The sequence below is a fragment of the Cuculus canorus genome, chromosome 5 (genome assembly GCF_017976375.1).
Source record: "Cuculus canorus isolate bCucCan1 chromosome 5, bCucCan1.pri, whole genome shotgun sequence".
Lineage (NCBI taxonomy): Eukaryota > Metazoa > Chordata > Aves > Cuculiformes > Cuculidae > Cuculus > Cuculus canorus.
In genome coordinates this window covers 16,326,981-16,350,871 of record NC_071405.1, presented here as the reverse complement: position 1 = coordinate 16,350,871, position 23,891 = coordinate 16,326,981, and the positions used below count along the sequence as shown (strand labels likewise).

The 23,891-nt window shown below is 57.5% G+C and overlaps 3 protein-coding genes across 5 annotated transcripts; 1 reads left to right on the top strand and 2 right to left on the bottom strand.

Moving 5' to 3' along the window:
• Positions 1-7,791: 7,791 nt before the first annotated feature.
• LOC128852427 (membrane-spanning 4-domains subfamily A member 12-like) lies at positions 7,792-10,761 on the bottom strand. 3 transcript variants are annotated; one of them, XM_054069173.1, is made up of 7 exons: positions 10,615-10,761; positions 10,101-10,220; positions 9,616-9,672; positions 9,248-9,379; positions 8,693-8,806; positions 8,520-8,603; positions 7,793-8,237 (listed from the first exon to the last, which is right to left on the bottom strand). In XM_054069173.1, the coding sequence occupies exons 1-7, from the start codon at positions 10,702-10,704 to the stop codon at positions 8,217-8,219; spliced, it is 618 nt and encodes a 205-aa protein (XP_053925148.1). In that variant the 5' UTR covers positions 10,705-10,761; the 3' UTR covers positions 7,793-8,216. The 3 variants fall into 3 exon arrangements, 2 of the variants coding, with proteins under 2 accessions (XP_053925149.1, XP_053925148.1); XR_008450264.1 differs by having other exon boundaries at positions 7,794-8,237; positions 8,335-8,603; XM_054069174.1 differs by lacking the exon at positions 8,520-8,603 and having other exon boundaries at positions 7,792-8,237.
• A 2,906-nt stretch (positions 10,762-13,667) lies between these two features.
• On the bottom strand, positions 13,668-17,643 carry LOC128852239 (zona pellucida sperm-binding protein 3-like). Its single transcript, XM_054067079.1, has 9 exons — positions 17,635-17,643; positions 16,969-17,250; positions 15,417-15,529; positions 15,157-15,260; positions 14,876-15,047; positions 14,651-14,762; positions 14,204-14,384; positions 13,967-14,131; positions 13,668-13,894 (listed from the first exon to the last, which is right to left on the bottom strand). The coding sequence occupies exons 1-9, from the start codon at positions 17,641-17,643 to the stop codon at positions 13,668-13,670; spliced, it is 1,365 nt and encodes a 454-aa protein (XP_053923054.1).
• A 751-nt stretch (positions 17,644-18,394) lies between these two features.
• CBLIF (cobalamin binding intrinsic factor) lies at positions 18,395-22,564 on the top strand. The gene is made up of 9 exons (XM_009565533.2): positions 18,395-19,760; positions 19,910-20,089; positions 20,179-20,322; positions 20,416-20,562; positions 21,451-21,626; positions 21,712-21,883; positions 22,030-22,171; positions 22,242-22,360; positions 22,439-22,564. The coding sequence occupies exons 1-9, from the start codon at positions 19,589-19,591 to the stop codon at positions 22,498-22,500; spliced, it is 1,314 nt and encodes a 437-aa protein (XP_009563828.2). The 5' UTR covers positions 18,395-19,588; the 3' UTR covers positions 22,501-22,564.
• Positions 22,565-23,891: the final 1,327 nt, after the last annotated feature.

Below are 23,891 nucleotides of genomic sequence, written 5' to 3'. Positions count from 1 at the left end.
TTGCCTTACAGGAAAAAGAAGGAATGAAATAGGACACCTCCCAAACCTCACAACACCCCCTTAGGCTCTAAAGGTCTCAGAGAAGCTCCTTTCTTGCCTTTTGATTTCCTTTGGGGTTCTCCTTCCTTCCCAGTGCTCCTACCCACCCGCAGGAGTGAGCCAGGAGGGGATGGCAGTGCAGTGTGCAGTGCCGGACGGCTCTGGTGTGGGCTTGGCAAGAGCCAAAGGGAAAGGAGATGTGATTGTTTCCAATAGGAAATGAGAGCTCAGCCTGGGAATGGAGCCACCACACATGGTGAGGGGCTCCCAAAGGGCAAGCTCGGAGGCCCCTTCCTCCCTCTGTTGGCCATCGATCTTCAGGTCTGCCAGAAAACAGCGGTTTCCTTTGTGGCCTCCGTCCCCATCTGCTCACCAGGAGGGCTGAGGTCCTCCACACTGGTCCATGAGGACCCCCCAGCTCTTCTGGATGTTTAGTGGATGGGGAGTAGGACACCGTGTGCCAGGATGCTGGGTGATGGTCCCATCAGGACCAATTGGACATTAGGAACAACTTCTTCACCAAAAGGGTTCTCGGGCACTGGCAGAAGCTGCCCAGGGAGGTGGTGGAGTCGCCGTCCCTGGAGATGCTTAAAAGGCAGGTAGATGAGGTGATTTGGGACATGATTTAGTAGTAGACAGGTACAGTTGGAACTGATGATCTCAAAGGTCTTTTCCAACCTAGTGATTCTATGAGCCCCTCCCATCCTCATCCTCCCCTGTGCTGGGTGCTGCAGGGACCTCCAGCTCTGGAACCACTCAGGAGAATTGAGCCCCTCATTCCCAGTGGTGCTGCGGTGCCAGAGAACGGGACAACAGGGATGAGGTTTGACTGGACCTCCATCCATGGGACCAGACATGGGAGCTGGCTCATAGAGCGGGTGAGAGAGCACCGGGCTGGTGGACATAGCTCTGGAACCTGCCCTTTTCCTCTCCTTGGAGGCTGCGAATGTCTCACCACCTCCCAGACTATTTCCTGGTGGAACTGGAATATTTGGGTACCAGTTGGGGCTGGCTCTGGCCATGGACATCAACACTAGGGACCCCGACACCCCTGTCCCTGCCCAAGCCCCTCACCACAGCGCCTGGGGACCCTCCACAGCCCCATTCCAGCTGAGGATCTTAGGAGCAGGTGGAAGAGCTTTTCATTTCCTTTCACCCTAGAGGGAGCTGAGACACTTGATTTTGAGGCACCAGCACTTCCAGAGCTCCCAGAGGCTCCCAGCACTGGGGCCAGTGGTTGAGGCGTGATCTCCAGCCAGGAGTGAGCAGCAACAGCCTCCCCATCCTTGTGGAGAACCGAAGGATAGCTGTTCCCAAACCTGGACACAGGAGAGCGGCCAAATCTTGGTGGCTCCTGGGAGAGCAGAAGGACCAGCGGCGTGGCCACCTCCTTGTCTCTTGAGTTTGCAGAGACATTGGAGCAAAGCTGTCTGGCCACACATCCCTGCAGATCCGATATTTCTCCAGGAACTTCTCTGAAGGCTTTATTGGCATCCCTGCTGTGCTGGAAAGCAGAAAATGGAGCAGCGGCTGAGTGGGACAATTGCCGCGAACCTGGAAGCAGGCGGAGCTGCAGAGGAAAGAGTACGGTGCTGGGGCTGCAAGGTCTCAGCTCTCCTTTGTCCTGTTTTGGGTTCTTGCACCCAGGTCGCTTCCCAAACTCCTTGTCCATTTAATAATGAGCTGAAACACGGCCAGGCCGTATCCTCCCCCTCCTCCCACGTGCCAGGGAGTGGGAGGATATTTTGGCACAGCAACAGATTTGCCCATAGCTGGAGGGATCTCCCACCAAACCAGCCTCAGACAGAAGCTGGAACAGCTGACAGCTGGAACAGCTGACATCCCGTCTGCATCCCCTATCCCATTGTGGAAGACATCAGGCGGAGAAAAGCTGCTGCTGACAGCGTCAGGCGCTCGCAGCCACTGTATGCCAGGGAAGAGCTCCTGGTGGTGTCCTTCCGTAGAATCACTTGGGTGGCGAAGACCTTTGAGATCATGGAGTCCAGCCGTCCCTGTCCACTACTAAACCAGATCCCTGAGCACCTCATCTACCTGTCTTTTAAACCCCTCCAGGGATGGAGACTCCACCACCTCCCTGGGCAGCCTCTGCCAGTGCCCAAGAACCCTTTCGGTGAAGAAATTGTTCCTGGTGTCCAACCTGAACCTGCCCTGGCACAACTTGAAGCCGTTTACTCTCATCCTATCATCTGTCACTTAGGAGAAAAGCCCAGCACCCACCTCACTAGAACCTCCTTTCCAGGAGCAGCAGAGGGTGATGAGGTCTCCCCTCAGCCTTCTCTGCTCCAGACCAAACCCCCAGGTCCCTCAGCCACCTCTCATGACCCCTGTTCTCCAGCCCCTTCCCCAGCTCCATTCCCTTTTCCAGACATACTCCAGCCCCTCAATGGCCTTCTTGGAGTGAGGGGCCCCAAACTGAACCCACATTTGAGGTGCAGCCTCACTAGCACCGAGTGCAGTGGGACGATCCCTTCCCTGCTCCTGCTTGCCACACCAGGGCTGATCCAAGCCAGGATGCTGGTGACCTTCTTGGCCACCTGGGCCACTGCTAGCCCATGTTCAGCCGCTGTTGTCCAGCACCTCCATGTCCTTCTCCTCTAGGCAGTTTTCCAGCTGCTCTTCCCCAAGCCTGGAGCTGTTTGGGGTTGTTGTGACCCAAGCACAGGAACCAGCACTTGGCCTTGTGGAACCTCATCCTGTTTGCCTTGGCCCCTGGATCCAGCCCATCCAGATCTCTCTGTAGAGCCTTGGCCCATGGATCCAGCCTGCCCAGGTCCCTCTGCAGAACCTCAACCCATGGCTCTAGCCCATCTAGATCCCTCTGCAGAGCCTTGGCCCCTGGATCCAGCCCATCCAGATCCCTCTGCAGAGCCTTGGCCCCTGGATCCAGACTGTCCAATTCCTCTGCAAAGCCTCCCTACCCTCAAGCAGATCAATGCTTCCTCGCAGCTTGATGTCATCCATGACTTTCCTAAGCCTTGGCTGGGGCACAGACGCTTGGCCTTGTAAAGGGCTGCAACTGGCGGCATGGCTTTCCAGGAAAAACACGGAGACGGATGAGATTCCTCCTTTTCATCACCCTCCTGCTGCCTCTTAGCCTGGTCACTCATCAGCATGTCTCTCCGCAGGGATTGCACCTCTCAACACCCGCTGCTAACGACTCCAGGGCTGGCTGGGATCCCGTTCCAGCCCCAGCAGCACCCGTGGGGTCAGTGACGCTTTAGCCGCCGTGGAAATGCTAGGATCCCTTCTTTAGCCTTTAAACAAGTGGGATGGCCTCCAGCACAAGCTACAGCTTGTCTTCCCAACTGAAACCGCTTGCTAGGGTGGATTTCCTTCCAAAAGCCGCCTTTTCGCATTCCTAAAGCATTCCTGAAGTATCAGCCTCTTGGGCAGAAACAGCCACAACTGCACCAGCCCAAGAGGCTGAGCAAAACCCCCTTTTCCAAGCAAGGTATCCGTGGAGAAAGAGCTTTTCCCCTTTCAACTCAAGCCAGGTCCAGCTGGGGGTGGCAGGAACCCAAGCTGGGATATTATGATTTCTTTTGGATGCCAGAAGAGGTGAAGCTCTTAAGCTCCAGGCTGAGCAGATGCAGGGAAATGGCAAACGTGGGTGGTGGCCCATTCCAGCCTTTTATTTGCCAGAAGTTCTGGCTTTGCTGACGTATCAACACATTCTTTTTCAGGTTTGCTCTCCTGACAGCTGGAAATCTTCCCTTTGATGCTTATTCTTCCTTTTAAATCACCAGGAGTTGCACACACTTGTTGGTGATAGGTGCGACATCTGCACCATGAGCGAGGCTTTCGGCACGGTTGGAAGAGTGGAAAAATCTCAGTCTGGCAGCTCGTGAATCCTGCTTCCATGGGGAATCCCCCTTCCAACCCTCAGTTTCCCTTGGGATGTCCCAGCATGGATGGGGACTGCCTGGTTGGGTGTTCAGCCTGGTGGAGGTTCCTCAAGAGTCCCAGCATCCCCTCCCACCAGCGCAGATGTTTACAAGCCTGGTGGACCCAAAAGCCCTTTTTCCAACCCCAAAAGCCCTGATTTTTTTCCAAAGAAAATAGATTGTAATGGAGAAATGCTTCCCACAAAGTCGCTGCTTCCTGTGCAAGACTTTATATCCCCATAAAAATACCAACAAGTCAACGGTTGTACTTTGCCTCCAAGTGTTTCTAGTTCTCACAGGGCTGATGGGATCCTGGTGCCAGAACAATAAAGCAATGTTTGCTGGGACAGGTTTTAGGAGTTATTAAACAAAAAAAAAAAAGCAGCTGGTGTTTGTCTGTGCCATGTTTCCCGGCTGCCGCGGTTCAAGCGCACTCCTGGCTTGGTCGGCAGCTAAACGCGAGTGGTTGGGATCCCGGCTCCTACACACACAGGGAAAGGGAATCATGGAATGGGTTGGGTTGGAAGGGACCTCAAAGCCCATCCAGTTCCACCCCCTGCCATGGGCAGGGACACCTCCCACGGGATCAGGGGCTCCAAGCCCCATCCAACCTGGCCTTCAACACCTCCAGGGATGGGGCAGCCACCACTGCTCTGGGCAGCCTGGGACAGGGCCTCCCTACCCTCACAGCAAAGCATTTCTCTATAAGATCTCATCTCAACCTCCCCTCTTCCAGCTCCAAACCCTTTCCTTCATCCTGTCCCTGCACTACCTGATCTAGAGCGCCTCCCCATCTTTCCTGGAGCCCCTTTCAGTCCTGGAAGCTGCTCTAAGGTCTCCCCAAAGCCTTCTCTTCTCCAGGCTGAACAACCCCAACTCTCCCAGCCTGGCCTTAGACAGGAGCTGCTCCAGCCCTTGGATCATCTCCATGGCCTCCTCTGCACTCGCTCCAACAGCTCCATGTCCTCCCTGTGCTGAGGACTCCAGAACTGGACACAGGGCTCCAGGTGGGTCTCACAGAGTGGAGCAGAGGGGCAGAATCCCCTCCCTCCCTGCTGGTCCCCCTGCTCTGAATGCAGCCCAGGACACGTGTGGTTTCTGGGCTGGGAGCGTATGTTTCTGGCTCCTGCTGAGCTTCTCCTCCTCTAGTACCCCAAGTCCTCCTCAGGGCTGATCTCATTGTCCCCCATCCTGTATTGAAAATGCAGATGGCCCCAACTCAGGTGCAGGATCTTGCTCTTGGCCTTGTTGAACCTCATGAGGTTCACGCAGCCCCACTTCTCCACCTTGTCCAGGTTGCTCTGGATGACATTTTGTCCTTCTGGTGTGACAACCGCACCACTCACCTTGGCGTCATCAGCAAACTTGCTGAGGGTGCCCTCAATCTCACTGTCTCCATTGTTCATGAAATGAGGGAAATGAGAGAGGGACTTGTGGGCTGGAACCTAAAACTCAAAGAGCTTTAACAAAGCAATAATAATAAAAAGGAAAATATTATTAATAAAATATACACGGGTATAGGAAATCGAACCCCTCGATGAGTACATCACCACTGCTGCTGCGCTGCAGACATGGAGAAACGTCCTGGGTTGGACTCGGCACCAGACAAAAGCTGGGCTCAGGACTTGGAGTCTGGAACGCATGAATCAGGGGACAGAAGGACAGACGATGCCCATGTTGGACACCAGCCATGAAAGAATCATAGAATCCCTAGGTTGAAAAAGACCTTTGAGATCAAGTCCAACCGTCCCTGTCCACTACTAAACCATGTCTCTAAGCACCTCATCTGCCCACCTTTCAAACCCCTCCAGGGATGGTGACTCCATCCATCATTGCCCTGGGCAGCCTCCACCAGGGCTTGAGAACCCTTTCAGTGAAGAAGTTTCTCCTGATGTCTAAGAAGAGAGCTTGACTTTCATGATGTCTCAGTTTTATCCCAAGCATGACATGTATGGGATGGAACACCCCACTGGGCAATTTTGGGTTCCCCATCCTGTCTGCTCCTCCCTGCAGGTTGACCCTTTTTTGCTCCTTTGCCCAGCACCCCAAGTCCTTCTCCTCAGAGCTGCTCCAATCCATTCTCCACCCAGCCCGGGTTTGTGCTTGGAATTGTCTCAACCAAGGACCAGGACCTCCAAGGAGCTCTGAGTTATCACCACGCTGACGCTTGATTTCGCAGGATGGGGTGTTCTGCTGAAGTGCCACCTTGACCCCAGTCCAGCAGTACCTCGGGACGGGGCAGTGGGATGCTCTGCAAAAACCAAACCCAACACCACCAAGGAGGAGAACTGGCAAAGGTAGAGTGACCCAACTTGGTTGGGTGGACAGCAGAGCTTTGTGGTGGGACAGCTGTCCTGGGCGAGGAGATACAGGAGGCTCTAGAGCCACAGGTTAGAAGCTGGAGTTGGACACTGGGTGAGCAGAGCCAGCCTGTTCATCCCCGCTCCTCCAGTCCCTGGGGTTTCTCCTACCAACCCAGCTCATTATTTTTTCAGAGCCAGGAACAGAAATAACTGAGCGTGAGTGAATAATCCATGAGGCTTTGGCTGAGCACTGGGAGCAGCACTGGGGGTGTGTGGGGGGGGAGGGAAGCAAGCAAGAAAACATCTCCCTCAACCCAAAACTAAAGACTTGCTTCTAACAGGTGCTCTCTGACCCTACTCTGGGGCTGGAGGAGAAGTTGGGGGTCAGACACTGTCCCCAGGCAGTGGGAGCAAGGGTGGATGGAGATCTCCTCTTTGTAGGGCACCAACAGCTCCCCAGTCTGCTCAATCAGCATCGGACTCTCCCTCCTCACCTCCATCCCAAGCTCTCCATGACCTCAGCTGTTCCTTACATAACCTGTTTCCACGCTCATCCCCACCCTCGCTCCTCCTCAGGTTCTCAAGCAACCCCACTGCTGCAGGGTCCTTAAGGATGGAAGTCACTAACAAGGTCATCAGGAGCCAACAAAGCTCTCTGCTGGTTAAAAATGGGTCAAGAGCCTTTTGGTCTCAATCCCTGCCCCCAAATGAGTGATTTTTGAGGGACTCCAGCACAGTTGAGGTTTGGGAACTCTCACCAGGTCCCTCGGCTCCATTCCCATCACACAGGATCACCCAGCCCTATGGGAACAGAGAGCACATGTCACTGGTGTCCCCGTGTCACCCCAAAGAGCAGCCCCAGCCCCAGGGCAGCTCCTCAGCTCACGGAGGAACCCAGAGATGCTGCTGTCACCACCACCACTGCTGGCTGACCGGCTGCTCTGGCAGCGCTAAATATAGCGACCTGTGCTGCTGTGTAATAACAGCGGGGATCTAGGAGGGCAGATTCCTTTGTGGGGAGCAGGTGCTGGGGAGGACCGTGAGTCTCACCATCTCCAGTAGGACTAGATCATACAATCGTGGCATAGGTTGGGTTGGAAGGGACCTCAAAGCCATGCAGTTCTACCCCCTTCAGTGTTGGCAGGGAGACCGCCCACTGGATCAGGGGCTCCAAGCCCCATCCAACCTGGCCTTCAACACCTCCAGGGGTGGGGCAGCCACCACTGCTCTGGGCAACCTGTGGGGTCTCCCCACCCTCACAGCAAAACATTTCTCCCTAAGATCTCATGTCAATGTCCCCTCTTTCAGCTCCATACCCTTCCCCTCCTCCTGTCCCTGCACTCCCTGATCAGGAGCCCCTCCTCAGCTTTCTTGAAGCCCCTTTCAGTCCTGGGAGGAGGAAGGTGAGGGGCACAGGAGACCCCTGAACCTGGACAGGATGAGCCCCTTGCTTGGTGTATTGCAGCTCTGAGAGGAAGCGCTTCAGGTCCCACCATGAGAAATGCCCAAAATGAGGAGACACAAGCCTGGCCAGAGCATTTATTTCAAAGATAAAATCAAGCCAACAGGGTACGAGCAGAGGTAGATGGTCTGGCAACCCGTCGTGGTCTCTATAAGCTACCTGCTACATGGCCACCAGACCTTCCGGAGGTCCTGAACCCAAATAACAACAAACCCCAGCAACCAACTGGGTATTTACAGACAGGAACACCTCACAAAGCCCCAAGATGCTCCCCTCCACCCCCAGAAGAAGCCCCTTCTCCAAAGCAGCCAGCAAGTGCCGAGCCCCTCTTTGAGATCTAGGGCAGGAGACAGGTAAGGAAAGGACAATTTGGGTGTGCTGGCTGGCTTTCAGGAGAGGGTACCAGCACATCCCAACCTGCAGCGCGGTGGCAGGGACCTGGCTGGGGACGGATTCCAGAGTGTGGAGACAGGACCCTACACCGATGTCCTTGGTTCCAGCATCTTCCTAGGATTCAGGGGCCACCAGCTGCAAAGAAAGCCAAAGAACTGCTGCTTCGGAGAGGTCCAGGGCTCAAGGTGGCCCCCATCACCCTCTGTCCCACAGGGTCTGGGGGGTCTCTGACCTCTCCTGCGCCCACACCCATGCTTGGAGCAGCGGCTGGTACAGCGAGGTGAAGGTGCTCCCCAGGGATTGGGGTGGCATGCTTTCCCAGGGTTGGGGAGGCACCAGCAGTGGTGGGAGAAGGTCTGGCATGCAGGCAGGGGTCGGATGCTCCTAGCTGGGCTGCTCTTTGGGGGTGTAGATCACCTCGGCGTAGCTGGGTGGCTGGGGCAGCTCAGCCGGTGGCACCGTCAAGTCCACCCGCGTGGTGCTGGGGACAATCAGCATGGACTGGAGGAGAACAAGGTGGGAGACAGTGATGGGGGTCCAGTCACACCACCCCAACTCCTTTCCTTCACCCTTCACCACCCTTGTCCTACCTCGTTGGAGCTGAGGCGGGTGGCCCGGCACCAGAAATTAGCAGTGGCCACGGCGATGCAGAACTCCAGGATGGTGAAGATAAGCAGCACGATGGAAATCCCGTTCCCTGCGAGCTCCAGGATGAGGAAAGACCCATCAAGCAGCGCCCAGGAGCTCAGCACCACAGGGTTGATCCCACCTCACCACCCTCCATCTCCCACCAAATCCAAGCACTGCAGCCTCCCTCCATGAGCACCAAGGTCTTGGTCAGAGCTTTCCAACCTTGTGGCTTTTAAAGCTTGGAGAGACACGGGAGCTTCCAGTGCTTGAGTCATCTCCCAAGGTATCAATCTAAAATAGGTCAGGCACCGCGCCAGCAGACAGCTGTGCCGTTGGGTTGTCACCAGTCATGAGCGCACTGCTCCTCAATGATGACGGGGCTGGACCCAGCAGAGGAGCTGGGCAAAGCCTCCCTCAAGGAAGGGCCTCGAGAACATCCAAGGGGGAGGAACAGCAACTGCTGGCGAAGGGGTCACAGGGGAAGGGGTGGAGGAGGGGAAACGCCCGCAGCTTACCAGGACGAGATAGCTGTCGTGGTTGAAGTTGGAGCGGTACAGCCCATTCAGGTTGAGGTCTACGATGAAGGCAACGATGCCCAGCAGAGCAAAGATGGCGCTGATGACATTCATGGTTTGGCTGCCCTTCACCTGTGGGCATGGAGAGGCTTTGGGGACAGCTTTGAGGCAGGTGTCACACCCCAAAATCCACAGGGATCACCACTTAGGGTATCAGCTGCAAGTAGCACCTCATAACCAGAAGTAACCCTGGTACAAGCTTCTAAGGTGGCTTTGTACCAATAGGTTTCACCCAAGGTTGAGCAGCTCCCACCCATCCCCTTCCTCCAGCCAATAGAGCAGTGGTGGGGATTCCCCAGGACGCTCACCGCACACTCCGTAGGGCTCTTCTCCGCCCCGATGGAGAGGCAGCCGGAGATGATGAACTGCGCCGGGAGAGAGGGGACAGTCAGCCACCACCTTGGTCACCCTGAGCCCCCCAAACCCATGGTCACCAAACACCCACGCAGCATTAACAAACTGCCCACGGGCACAGCCCCACAGCTCGCTGGGGCATGGTGACCCCTCCTTGGACATCGTTACACCTCAAGTTTCACATCTATTGAACTAAGAAACCCCATCCCCAGTTCCTGGAGCCCTGGGACCTCAGTGCGCATCCCCTCCCTGGTGGGCATCCTTCACCTTGGGCACCCCTTCCCTGGTGGGCATCCTTCTCCATGGGCACCCCTTCCCTAGTGGACATCCCTCTCCACAGGCATCCCTTCCTGGTGGGCCTCCTGTCCCCAGTGGGCATCCTTCTCCATGGACATCCTTTCCCTGGTGGGCCCGCCTCCCCTGGCCCCACGCTACGCACGGACACGCCGCCCAGGAAAGGGATCTCGCCAATGATGAAGACAGAGGTGTAGACATTGGTGAGCGTCGTCAGGACGATCCCGAACCCGATGTGCATGAAGCCGGTCATGATCTGGATGGTCTAGAGGGATGCAGTAAGGTGAGACTGGGGCAAATCCAACCACCCCCACCTCCCTGGGGATGGGGATGCCCTGCTCCCCAAGCTCCTTCTGGACCACAGCATCATCAAACGGGTGAGCAGAGGGGCAGAAACCTCCAAGTATGGGGCAGAAACATCAAAACAAGGGACACAGACCCACAAGAATGGGGCAGAAACCACCAATAAGGGGCAGAAATCCTCAAGACTGGGGCAGAGACCCTAAAATAGGGGACAGAAACCGCCAGGTATGGGGGAGAAACCCCCAAATAGGGGGCAGAAACCCCCAAGAATAGGGTAGAGACCCCAAAATATGAGACAAAGGAGGGTGGCCCCAGGGATGCCCCCCCTTTCCCACCTCCCTCCCCCCCAGACTCACCCCCATCACCCGGTTCTTGCCCTTGGGCAGGGTCTCGGCCGTGTACATCACCGCGCGGCTGCCCAGGCGGAGGGTCCCCATGCCCTGCATGGAGGTGGGGGGGCAGCAGGACCACCCCCCACCCCCTGCCCCCCGAGCAGCCCCAGAACCCACCGGGAACCGTGTGTGCGTGTCCCACACACACACACACTTCGGGTTCCAATTGGCTTCAGCACTGCTGATGTCAGAGGCTGCAGCATCCCTGGGCACCGCCCAGACCACGGAGCGGGGGGGGGGGACACCCCAACAAGGGGACCCCCCCACCCCACCGAGAGGACTCCCTCCAGGGGTCCCCAACCTCGGTGGTGGCTGAGGGACACAGATGGGAGGAGATATAACCCCCCAAACCACCCCATCCAGGGGTTCAGCCCCTCCATGTCCCCCCCAACCATCTCATCTGCAGACGCAGACCCCCCCAAAACCACAACAGCTGTGGGTACAGCCCCCCCATGATCCCCCAAATCACCCCATCCAAGGGGTTCAAACCCCCATGCCCCGCCCAAAACCACCCCACACATGGATGTAGGGAACCCCATGCCCCGCCCAAAACCACCCCACACATGGATGTAGGGAACCCCATGCCCTTAAAGCCACCCAAACTACCCCATCCATGAGTTCAGCCACCCCAAAACCACTCCATACATGAATGTAGCTCCCCCGACCCCCCAAACCACCCCATCCATGGGTTCAGCCCCTCCATGACCCCCAAAACCACCCCATCTGTGGGTTCAGTCCCCCAAAACCACCCCACACATGGATGTAACCCCCCCAATGCCCCTAAAGCCACCCCATAACCACCCCATCCATGGTTACAACTCCCCCGTACCCCCCAGAACCACCCCATCCATGGGTTCCACTCCCTTGTGCCGCCCCAAACCACCCAACCCATGGGTTCAGACCCCTGTCCCCTCCTAAAGCCCCTCATCCATGGGCTCAACTCCCCCGTGCCCCCCCCTCAAAACACCCACACATGGATGTAGCCCACCCCACACCCCTAAAGCCACCCTATAACTGCCCCATCCATGGGTTCAGCCCCCCTTATGATCCCCCTACCCCACCCCACCCATGAGCACAGCCCCCAGCGCGGAGAGGAGAGCACCCCAGCAGTGCGGGGCAGGGGGGAGCTGCTCAGCATGGCCCCCCCCCATTCCATTCACAGGTCAAGAGCAGCACAGCCCCACCAGGGAAGCCGCTGAGACCCTAGCCCACACCATGGCCGAGCTGACAGGAAAGGGAGAAGAGAAGAGCGAGGTGCCAGGGGATCAAGAGTGCCCTAAACACCCCCAGAAGTGTGAGTGTCCCCCACACACACTGGCAGCGCCCCCTCCCCCGCCCAAAGCTGTGTTTACAGGAGTGGCAAAAGGAGAAAAAATAGAAAGGAAGAAGCTCTCAGCAGTGAGTTCCTGGAAGAATGATCCATCAAAGGCCATTAGGAACGAAACATCTCGTCCCTGCGGAAACAGCATCGCCACAGGCTGGGCTCTGCCCCGCACAGCCAGGAGGTGGGGCTGGGTGTGAGGAACCAGCAGCCTCAGCATCCGTGCTCCAGGACAGGACCAGGGAAGGGGTTGGGTTGGAAGGGACTTCAAAGCGATCCAGTTCCACCTCCCACTGGATCAGGGGCTCCAAGACCCATCCAACCTGGCCTTCAACACCTCCAGGGATGGGGCAGCCACCACTGCTCTGGGCAACCTGGGCCAGGGCCTCCCCACCCTCACAGCAAAACATTTCTCCCCAAGATCTCATTTCCATCTCCCCTATTTCAGCTCCAAACCCTTCCCCTGGTCCTGTCCCTGCACTCCCTGATCAAGAGCCCCTCCCCATCTTTCCTGGAGCCCCTTTCAGTCCTGGAAGCTGCTCTAAGGTCTCCCCAAAGCCTTCTCCTCTCCAGGCTGAACAACCCCAACTCTCCCAGCCTGGACTCGGACAGGAGATGCTCCAGCCCTCAGATCATCTCCGTGGCCTCCTCTGGACCCCTTCCAACAGCTCCATGTCCTCCCTGTGCTGAGGACTCCAGAACTGGACACAGGGCTCCAGGTGGGTCTCACAGAGTGGAGCAGAGAGGCAGAATCCCCTCCCTCCCTGCTGGTCCCACTGCTCTGGATGCAGCCCAGGACACAGGTGGTTTCTGGGCTGGATCCAGGGGCCAAGGCAAACAGGATGAGGTTCCACAAGGCCAAGTGCCAGGTCCTGCACTTGGATCACAACAACCCCGAGCAGGTGGAAAGCTGTCTGTAGGAGAAGGACATGGAGGTGCTGGACAACAGCAGCTGAACATGGGCCAGCAGTGGCCCAGGTGGCCAAGAAGGCCACCAGCATCCTGGCTTGGATCAGCCCTGGTGTGGCCAGCAGGAGCAGGGAAGGAATCATCCCACTGCACTCTGTAGTGGTGAGGCTGCACCTTGAATCCTGGGTTCAGTTTTGGGCCTCTCCCTCCAAGAAGGCCATTGAGGGGCTTGAGCATATTCAGAGAAGGGAAAGGAGCTGGAGAACAAGGGTTATGAGAGGCAGCCGTGGGACCTGGGGCTGTTTAGCCTGGAGAAGAGGAGGCTGAGGGGAGACCTCATCCTCCTGAAAGGAGGTTGTGCCAAGGTGGGTGCTGGGCTCTTCTCCCAAGTGACAGGTATGGGATGAGAGGGAATGGCCTCAAGTTGCACCAGGGCAGGTTCAGACTGGACATTAGGAAATATGGCTTCATGAAAAGGGTTCTCAGGCCCTGGCAGAGGCTGCCCAGGGAGGTGGTGGAATGGAGTCACCATTCCTGGAGGGGTTCAGAAGATGGGCAGACGAGGTGCTCAGGGATCTGGTTGAGTAGTGGACAGGGACAGTTGAACTTGATGATCTCAAAGGTCTCTTCCAGCCTAGGGATTCTACAATTCTGACTGTCCAGGAGCACCCTGGAGGGCCAGGGAGACCTTTAGGGGTCCACAGGCCCTGGAGGAGTTACATCCCCCACCCACTCACCCTTGAGCCCCCTCCCACACAGACCCACCACAGCCTTCTTTGCCACAGGTTTATTCCTGACCCAAGGATGTGATGGCAGGAGCTAGGAGGTCCCCAGGGCCACCACTAGCCATGGTGGGACCCATGGCCACAGCTCGGGGGTCCCCTGGTGCTGCCTCGGAGCCCCCCAGGCGATGCCGCCGCACCGAGCAGTAGCACCCGGCCATGCCCACGGCGACGAGGATGGAGCACATGGCCACCATGACCAGCGTGGTGGCAGGGACGGGGAGATCCAGCCCTATGGGGAGAGGCAATGGGGTGAGGGGGACAGCAGGGTCACCTCAGCCACCCCCCAGCACCTTGCACTCACCAGAGTCCCTCCTCTTCTCCCCTCGCACCACGGGGACTGAGGGGCGGCGAGGTGGTGCTGTGCTGGGCTCTGGTGCTGTGGGGAGCCCAGTGGGAGCTGGGCGTGAAGTGGGAAGGGCAGAGACGAGCAGTGGTCCAAGCTGGATGTTGGCTTCCCCCAGCAGCCCTGCAAGGACAACCCATCAGGCACCAGCATCTCTCACAGGGTTCATGGAGCCCACCAAGAAGGTCCTCTTACCTCCACCGCCAGCCAGCCGGCGCTGCCGCTGGCCTCCACAGCTGGCTGGAGAACCACAACATGAGCAGTTGGCCCCATCTGGGGAGTGCCAGGCAGCTGCCACGTGGTCGTAGGAGCAGGCTTTGCCGACACTGTTGCCAGCTCCCTCTGCCACAGCCTTCAGGTGACAGCGGAGGTAGAGCTGTAGGGACAAGCATGCTCCACCTGAGATGCTCCATGGATGTTCCACCATGGAAGACCACCTGAGCTACCCCACGGATCCTCCACCATGAATCACACCCTGACCTGCCCCATGGATCCCTCAGAATGGATCTTCCACCATGGATCAATCAGCCGACCTGCCCCATGGATTCCCCACTGTGGATCTCCACCTGGCCTGCCCCACGGATCCCCATCCACTACCCCCTCCCTGCATGGATGGGTGGGTGTTACCCCACCAACACAGACCTGGCTGCTGGAGATGTTTGGGAAGAGGAAGGTGTCCAGCTGGAAGCGGAGGAAGTGGTCACCACGCTGGGGGAGGAAGCGGGAACGACCAAGCTGCCCATCCAGCAGGCACCTACCAGGATGGCAGATGGGGCAAGATGGTCACTGCCACCACCCGCAGGCTCCCAGCAAGGGGGGGAGGGCAGGAATTTGGGCCACCACCCCACAACCATCCCCATTCCTCACCCATTGTCAGTGATGACCTTGTATCCCGACCACGGTGCTGCGCTCAGGCTGGCCACGCACTCATCCACAAAGACCCTCAGGGGCAGATGGACATCAGAGCTCACTGATGCCTCGATGTTGATGAGTTCCCCCAGGGAATACGTGGGCTGGTGCAGTTGGGAGGACCAGGAACCTGGGAGACACGGAGTTGTGGGTGCCCCAAGAACCACCCAGGGGTCCCAGCCAGGTAGGGGGGTCCCCTCCGCACAAGGTGAAGGAGGTTTTAGGGCTCCCCCACTCACTGTCATACACATCCAAGGCAAAGCTCAAAGGTGTCCGGTGAGCGATGGTGGAGCCAAAGGGGACCCAGGTGGGCTGGATGGCTTGGGATGAGACACTGCCTGTCCTGCACCACAAAACATCCTTGAGTGGGACAACAGGGCCCCAAGGCACCTCTGCCCACCCAGGATGGGTTGGTAGACCCATCACCAAGGGGTTCCACCATGGATCACCCCCAGGGAGTCTGGGCCCGTGGGCCCAGCTCCATGGAACACCCCCTTACCTGGGGTAGGAACAGTTGACGGGGAGGGAGAAGGGCCTGGCACGAGCCACAGGGGCCCTGGCCGAGGGGCAGTAGTAGAGGACGTTGCTATAGCGGATGCTGTCCTGGAGGATCTGGGAAACGAGCAGACATGGGGCTGGAGGTGTCAGCTGGCTCAAAGAGTGTATCCCCTCCTGGTCCCCAGCACCCCAGGAGAGAGAAAGCTTCTCAGGACGTGGTGAGAGCCAGGCTTCATAGAATTGTTTGGGTTGGAAGAGACCTTAAAGATCATCCAGTTCCATGCTCTGCCATGGGCAGGGGCACCTCCCACTGGATCAGGGGCTCCAAGCCCCATCCAACCTGGCCTTCAACACCTCCAGGGATGGGGCAGCCACCACTGCTCTGGGCAACCTGGGCCAGGGCCTCCCCACCCTCACAGCAAAACATTTCTCCCCAAGATTTCATTTCCATCTCCCCTTTTCTTCTCCAAACCCTTCCTCTCATCTTGGCTTGTATCAGAAATGGGGTCACCAGCAGGTCCAGGGAGGTTATTCTCCCTCTGTACTCAGCACTGGTGAGACCGCACCTTGAATACTGTGTTCAGTTCTGGGCCCCTCACCACAAGAAGGATGTTGAGGCTCTGGAATGTGTCCAGAGAAGAGCAAGAAAGCTGGTGAGGGGGCTGGAGAACAAGTCTTATGAGGAGCGGCTGAGAGAGCTGCAGTTGTTTAGCCTGGAGAAGAGGAGGCTGAGGGGAGACCTTATTACTCTCTACAACTACCTGAAAGGAGGTTGTGGAGAGGAGGGAGCTGGCCTCTTCTCCCAAGTGACAGGGGACAGGACAAGAGGGAATGGCCTGAAGCTCCATCAGGGGAGGTTCAGGTTGGATATCAGAAAAAAATTCTTAACAGTAAGAGTCATTGGGCAGTGGCAGAGGCTGCCCAGGGAGGGGGTCGAGTCGCCTTCCCTGGAGGTGTTTAAGGAACAGGTGGATGAAGTGCTTAGGGACATGGTTTAGGGAGTGTTAGGAATGGTTGGACTCGATGATCCAATGGGTCCTTTCCAACCTTGTGATTCTGTGATTCTCTCATCCTGTCCCTGCACTCCCTGATCAAGAGCCCCTCCACAGCTTTCCTGGAGCCCCTTTCAGTCCTGGAAGCTGCTCTAAGGCCTCCTCAGAGCCTTCCAGGTCATCAGTAGCAGCCCTGCTCGTTTTAACTGGTTCTCCCACCTTCACAAGTGGTGTCTGTCTCTGGGGACCATGCCAGGAGGATGGCAGGACCCAGAGGTCCAGTCCTGGAGCTCATCCAATCCATGGGGGCTGTAACAAGGGTGGTGTTGACACCCTGGGGAGAGAGGTGGCTGTGAAGGACCCATCACACCTATCCCAAGTGGTTTCCTTTCCCGTCACAGAGGCTTTGATAGTCACAGCCAAGGAAGTCTTGCTGCTGTCCCCCACTTTGGGACATGGGACTCTCCCCACCTACCCCTCTCCATCCTACACCAGCCCCAAGGAGGGCCACGCTTCCACAGCACCTCCACGAAGGACACATGGCCACCCTTAGCTCCTCACCTCCAGAGTGGTTCCACAGCCCCCAAGCGGGTGCTCCAGACGGTACCCGTCCCTGTCAGCAGCCGTCACCCCGCAACCGGATCCCAGTGTCAGCTCCCCAGCGGCCACATGGCTCCCCAGGACGCCAGCTGGCACGGTCACAGAAAGCCACGTGTGGCCACACGTCACCGAGACTGCAGCAGGGTGAGGAGAAGGAGGGCTGAGCCAGCTCACCGAGGACACCCAAGCTGCCAGGCAAGCGAGCCAGAAATACCCCAGCACAGATGGACCCCGAATGTCCTCCTTTTAGCACCTACACCCTTGGGGCAGACAGGGAAGGAGGTGGCCTGAGGGGATGAGGTGCTTTGTGCTGGCCCCTCCCCAGGGACCGACAGGGTCATGATGTTCCTGAAGGGTCTGCACAGGGAAATTGGGCAATGCAGGACCCACTCCAGGGCTTCCCTCGCTCTGGATCCAACCTCCCAACCTCAAGTCTGGTGCTCGGGGTAGTCTGACCCACAGAACTTCCCATCTAGTGTGGAGAGGACACCATGGTCCTCCCTTCCAGGTAGGGCCCACACCCACCACCCCATCGCAAAGAGCTGTGCCCAGGGCAGGAGCACCCAGCACCCTGACCCCAGGGAGGGCATACAGGGCCAGCAGGACTTCACACAAAGAACCTCTTACCCAGGGCATCCTGTGCCCAGGCTGCGGCCACAAGAAGGAGCACCAACCACCTTCTCCTGAGAGCCTTCATCGTGATGGAGAAGGAAGAGAAGAAGCAGCCCCCACTGATGGCTTTTACACCTGGGCCAAGGTGGGCGGTTGCCTCTCTTCCAATGGGAGGCTGGGTGGTCCCTGCAGCCCCAAGCCCAGCCCCTCACACCCACCTGGGGTCCATCTCCACAGAGCTGTCCTCCTCCCAGAGGGCAAATCAAGGGCTTCAGGCTCTTTCTCCTGCCCTGCTCCTGGTCCCTGCCCCAGCTCTGGTCCCTGTCCCTGCCTGTAGAGGTGGTAGAGAAGGTGGGGAACAATCTCTGGCCATCTGCTGGTCTCCTCACCCCAAAAGCAGGCTGGTCCCTGCATGTAGGGTGACAATCATGTCCTTGGGGCACCTTCCATTATAGCCCAACTCCTCTGCGGGGTCACAACAACCTCGAGCAGCTCCAGTCTTAGGGGAGAGTGACTGGCAGAGAAGAACCTGGGGGTGTTGGTCAACAGTGGTTGAACATGAACCAGCAGCAGCCCAGGTGGCCAAGAAGGCCACCAGCATCCTGACCTAGGTATGTTCTCCCATGAGGGTGGTGAGGCCCTCACCCAGGTTGCCCAGAGCAGTGGTGGCTGCCCCATCACTGGAGGTTTTCAAGGCCAGGTTGAGTGGGGCTTGGAGCCCCTGATCCAGTGGGAGGTGTCCCTGGGGTTGCAACTGGATGGCTTTGTGGTTCCTTCCAACCCAAACCATTCCATGATTCTATGAAAATGGGGGTAACAACACCTTCCAGCAGTAGAGCCTCTGGGGAAACTGAGGCACAGAAGGACACTGACCCCTGTTTCTCCTGCTGGCATGAGGGGGCACGTGGCTTTCTTAGGCAGCCCCAGCCTATCCTCCTCACCCCAGCTTCCTCAACGGTACTGGGGGCACCAAGACAGGCAGGAGATAGGGGACCCTGTCCCCCTCGGCAGCCCAGGACACTCCACAGCCCATGGGGAGCAGCCTGGAGCAGAAGATGATCTGGTTGGTGGACCTGAAGCTGCCCCCGAGTCCCGGTGTCCTGCTCACCCCAAGAGCACATCTCCATGGTCACCCAACAAGGAAGGTCCCAAGCACAGGATCCGGCATTAGTTCCTGTTACACTTCCTGCCGTTGGCGATTGCCCAAAGCTCCCCACCAGCCAGATGTCTCCATAGGGCTTTCATGCCTCCAGAGTCCTCAGCACCTCCCAGCTGGGTATTGTCAGCAAGTTTGCTAAGGGTGTGTTCGGCTGCGGTGACGGATCTCCGGCTGGATTGGACAGATCTTCCATTCCCACCACCCTTCTGAGCCCCATCCAGCCTGGTCTTCACCCTATCCACCCTGTAAATATTCCTCTCACTGGTGGACACCTTATCCTGAAGGTTGCTGTGAAGGAGATGATAAAAAACTTACTAAAAGCCAGAAAAAAACAACATCCACCTCCTTTCCCTCATCCATGACTTTCTTGTAGGAGGATAATACACCAGTCAGACAGGGTCATGGTCATGGCATTGTCCTTAAAATGCACTCAGGGTGACCATGATCATCTCCATCATCTTCCTGAGATTGGACCAACAGTGATGGGGTTTTGTGAGAAGCACAAGCTCTTCTTGTAAACTGGGATACAACTGGCGAGCTTCCAGACAGCAGGGACCTCCCCAGGCACCCAAACATGGGAAGGGGTGGCCCTGCTGTGACATCCACCAGCTCCTTCAGTGCCTTGGGATGGATCCCATCTAGATTCCTCATGGATATTCACCTGGTTGCTTGGAATTTCAGTGTCCTCTGATGGAAAATCACTGTCCCTGCCACGGTGACTCTCCACTGCTCTGACACTCTTGGGCACACAGAGAAGTGGGTGGTGCCTGGCAGTGCCGGGGTGGCTCTGGGAGGGCGGGTCACCCAAGAATGTCACCTGGAACAGCTAAAAGCAGAGAGGACACCTGGAGAAACGAGTGCCCATGGGATTCTGCCAGTCTGAGAGGACCTGCTTCCCGTGAGGACAAGATGACGCTCGGTGTGGCCTTCAGCATCGGAGTCCTGCTGGCCCTGATGGGTGGCACAGCTGGTCACGAATGTGGTGAGTGCCAGCCCTTTCATCATGGGGGTCCTGATGGCCTTGGTGGGTGGCATGGCTGGTGACAAATGTGGTGAGTGCCAGCCCTCCTGCAGAGGCACCAGAGGAGGAGCGGAGGGTCCCTGGTGACCTCCAGGCCCCTCTTCTCCCAGTTGCCTCACACCATCTGGTCTCCAAGTTGCTCCAACGCATGGAGGAATCCATCAATGTGGACGAGAAGCCGAACCCCAGCATCCTGCTGGCCATGAACCTGGCTGGGGACACCGACAAGGAAAACCACAAGCTGCTGCTCCACCAAATGAAGGAGGAAGCCGTGAACACAGCTGAGAAATGTAGGGGAGGATGAGGGGGACATCCCACTCCATCCTGGAGGAGCCAGCACTGTAGGCTTGGCACCACCATCTCTCTCTGGTCCTTGTAGACATGTCCTCAGGAGAGGTGGCTCTGTACGTACTCGCCCTCCTCTCCTCGTGTGAGAACCCCCAGCAGGTCCATGCCCTCAGCCAAACCGTTGATTTGATCAGCATCCTGCAGAAGAAAACTGATGAGGAGGTCACCAGCCTGGGTATGATGGGACAAAAGGGAGACCGGGGTGCCTGGAGGGGTCTGCATCCCCACGACCCAGCCCACCGTCAGCTCACCACCCTTTGATTTGCAGATGTGGATGGTGTCCCAAAGACCTCGCTGTTCAGCGTGAGCTTGGACATCCTGGGGCTGTGCCTGGCGAATGTGGGCGGCTACCAAGAGGCATCTGTGGCCCTGGCCAAGAAGATGCTGGACCCCGAGGAGCGCCGCCGCTCTGTGGGTAAGTCCTGCCATGTGCCCTCTGCTCTGTCCCAGTGGGCTCATCAGTGACACTGGGATCTCATCCCTGTGCCCACAAGGCTGGGATGTCATCCAGAGGGACCTCAACAAGGTGGAGAAGTGGGGCTGTGTGAACCTCATGAGGTTCAACAAGGGCAAGGTCCTGCACCTGGGTTGGGGCAATCTGCAGCTTCAGTACAGGATGGGGGACAACAAGAGCAGCCCTGAGGAGAAGGACTCAGGATCCTGGGGGAGGAGAAGCTCAACAGAAGCCAGAAATGTGTGCTGGCAGCCCAGAAATCACCCATGTCCTGGCCTGCATCCAGAGCAGTGGGACCAGCAGGGAGGGAGGGGATTCTACCCCTCTGCACCACTCTGTGAGACCCACCTGGAGCCTGTGTCCAGTTCTGGAGTCCTCAGCACAGGGAGGACATGGAGCTGTTGGAGCGAGTGCAGAGGAGGCCACGGAGATGATCCAAGGGCTGGAGCACGTCCTGTCCAAGGCCAGGCTGGGAGAGTTGGGGCTGTTGAGCCTGGAGAAGAGAAGGCTGCGGGGAGGCCTTAGAGGACTGAAGGGGGCTCCAGGAAAGATGGGGAGGGGCTCTTGATCAGGGCAGGCAGGAATGGGACAAAGGGGAATGGTTTGGAGCTGAAAGAGGGGACATGGAGATGAGATCTTAGGCAGAAATGTTTTGCTGTGAGGGTGGGGAGGCCCTGGCCCAGGCTGCCCAGAGCAGTGGTGGCTGCCCCATCCCTGGAGGTGTTGAAGGCCAGGTTGGATGGGTCTTGGAGCTCCTGATCCAGTGGGAGGTGTCCCTGCCTATGGCAGGGGGTGGGACTGGATGGGCTTTGAGGTCCCTTCAACCCAACCCATTCTATGATCTCGCAGACACCAATGCTGTGGCAGCCCTGGCGCTGACATGCACGTACGAGCACACGGACATGAGTGACCTGCAGGACCTGCTGTCAGAAACACTATTGGTGGTGACCTCCGGCTTTCTTGATGAGCAGGAGAAGAACGATGGCATGATTGGGAACATCTACAGCATGGGGCTGGTCCTGCAGGTACAGCAGGAGCTGCAGCACCATGGCTGCCCAGTTCCTGCCCTCCAGGATGGTGACACCTCCTCTCCTTTCCTCCCCTCCACAGGCGCTGGACGCCACCAGCAAGTTTTATGCCCCGCGGAAGTGGGATTGCACCCAGGCCTTCTCTGTTGTGTACAAACATGACTACACCCTTCCCATGGCCATTGCCCAGGTCCTGCCTGCCCTCGTGGGCAAGTCCTACCTGAATGCATCTAAGCTGGACTGTGCCCGTTCCAGTAGGTCCTTGAGCCCATAGCTGTCCCTGTCCCCAAAGCTGGATACAACTGGAGTTCACAGCTGCTCCCACCTTGCTGGGTGGATGCTCCCAGCCCTGTCCTGCCCCGCACCAGGAGCCCACTCTGCTCCTCTCCCTTCCCTGCAGACTCTATCACGGTGCACTACTCCATCACCAACAACCTGCAGGGAAAGCACTTCAGCTTCTCCATCACCGTGCATGTCCCAGCTGGCTCCACACTGCTGAAGGTTCTGCAGGAAGCAGAGAATGAGGAACCCGAGAAATTCAGGTGAGAGCCCAGGTGAGGCTGGAGGGGATTGGTGGCCGTAAGCCCCAAACTCAACCACCTCGTCCGGCAGCTTCAAGACGGAGCAGACATCCTGGGGTCCCATGGTGGTTTCCATCCACAAGCTGGCTGCCAGCACGAATGACAAGACCTACTGGCAGTTCTTCAGCGGGAAGGAGCCCCTCCAGGAAGGTGGGTAGCCTGGGGAGGACGTGCGGACCATGCTGGTGGCCATGGTGCCCCAATCTCATCCCTAACCCTCTACCACAGGGGTCGGCACCTACAAACCGTGGAATGGAGAGCACATCGAGGCCATCTTCAGCACCTACTGAGGCCACCGAGGGACACATGGCCCTGCCGGGCCCACCATGGTGGCAATAAAAAGGCATTTCCAGCAGAGCTTTGTGTGCGTGAGGCTGAGGGGAGAGGGCACCCACAGCTACCCCACCCCTCAGGGCATGGATCCATCAGTTGGGACAGGACCTCGGAGGGGGAAATAAGTGCCTTAGTGGGACACCAAGGTGGACAGGGGGATCCTGCCCAGTCCAGGGTGGGAACAACATCATGGGAAGACATGTCATCAAGCCAACAGCATGCCATGGCAGCCAAGAAGGGTGACCGTGACCTGGGAGGTGTCCAACGTGGCATTGCCAGCCGGTCAAGGGAGGGGATTGTCCCGCTCTGATCCGCAGGGGTGCAGCCCCACTTGGAGTGCTGGGGGCAGGTTTGGACATCTCAATATAAAAAGGGTATAAATGGATACAAAAGGATGAGCCAAAGCCAATTGTTTGAGATTAAACAAGGCCAAGAGCCAAATCCTGCACTTGGGTCACAACAACCCTGAGCAGCTCCAGGCATGGGGAAGAGTGGGTGGAAAACTGCCTGGAGGAGAAGGACCTGGGGGGGTTGGTCAACAGTGGCTGAATGTGAGCCAGCAGTAGCCCAGCTGGCCAAGAAGGCCAATGGCATCTTGGCTTGGATCAGCCATGGTGCAGCCAGCAGGAGCAGGGAAGGGATCGTCCCCCTGCACTCGGTGCTGGTGAGGCTGCACTTCAAATCCTGGGTTTGGTTTTGGGCCCCTCACTCCAAGAAGGACATTGAGGGGCTGGAGCGTGTCCAGAAACAGGAACGGAGCTGGGGAAGAGGCTGGAGAACAGGGGTTCTGGGAGTGGCTGAGGGACCTGGGGCTGTTTAGCCTGGAGAAGGGGAGGCTGAGGAGAGACCTCATTGCTCTCTGCAGCTCCTGGAAAGGGGGTTGTGGCGAGGTGAGTGCTGGGCTCTTCTCCCAAGGAAGAAGTCATAGAACAAGAGGAAATGGCCTCAAGTTGTGCCAGAGGAGGTTCAGATTGGATATCAGAAACAATTTCTTCACTGAAAGGGTTCTTAGGTCCTGGCAAAGGCTGCCCAGGCCACTGGGGGAGTCCCCATCCTGGAGGGCTTTAAAAGACAGGTAGATGAAATGATACTGAAAACGCCAGCAAATAAAACTCTCTACAACTTGTTTTGAAGTTTTAGGAAGCAAACACCCTTTACTCAGGGCTGGGCACCACGAGGCAGTGATCTCCATCAATGCTGTGCAGCAAGACAAGAGCTGGGACAGAATGTGTTTCCCACTTCCATGCAGATGGATAAATTCTCGCAGAAATCTTATGCACATTCTGTTATTTCCAAGGACTCATTTTAATGTTATTGTGAACTTCACAACAGTCAAATCTCTTGCTAA

Excerpts from the sequence above, each read along its gene's own strand:
- CBLIF (XM_009565533.2), top strand. The coding sequence starts at position 19,589 with ATGTCACCTGGAACAGCTAAAAGCAGAGAGGACACCTGGAGAAACGAG. Across the intron at positions 21,627-21,711 it reads GCATGGGGCTGGTCCTGCAG|GCGCTGGACGCCACCAGCAA; the intron begins GTACAGCAGGAG and ends TCCCCTCCACAG. Across the intron at positions 22,361-22,438 it reads GAAGGAGCCCCTCCAGGAAG|GGGTCGGCACCTACAAACCG; the intron begins GTGGGTAGCCTG and ends CCTCTACCACAG.
- LOC128852427 (XM_054069173.1), bottom strand. The coding sequence starts at position 10,704 with ATGCAGGGCATGGGGACCCTCCGCCTGGGCAGCCGCGCGGTGATGTAC. Across the intron at positions 9,380-9,615 it reads AGAGCCCTACGGAGTGTGCG|GTGAAGGGCAGCCAAACCAT; the intron begins GTGAGCGTCCTG and ends CCATGCCCACAG. Across the intron at positions 8,238-8,519 it reads AGCCACCCAGCTACGCCGAG|CTGGTGGCCCCTGAATCCTA; the intron begins GTGATCTACACC and ends CTTTCTTTGCAG.
- LOC128852239 (XM_054067079.1), bottom strand. Across the intron at positions 15,530-16,968 it reads GCTGTGGAACCACTCTGGAG|ATCCTCCAGGACAGCATCCG; the intron begins GTGAGGAGCTAA and ends CTCGTTTCCCAG. Across the intron at positions 15,261-15,416 it reads GTCAACTGTTCCTACCCCAG|GACAGGCAGTGTCTCATCCC; the intron begins GTAAGGGGGTGT and ends TTTGTGGTGCAG.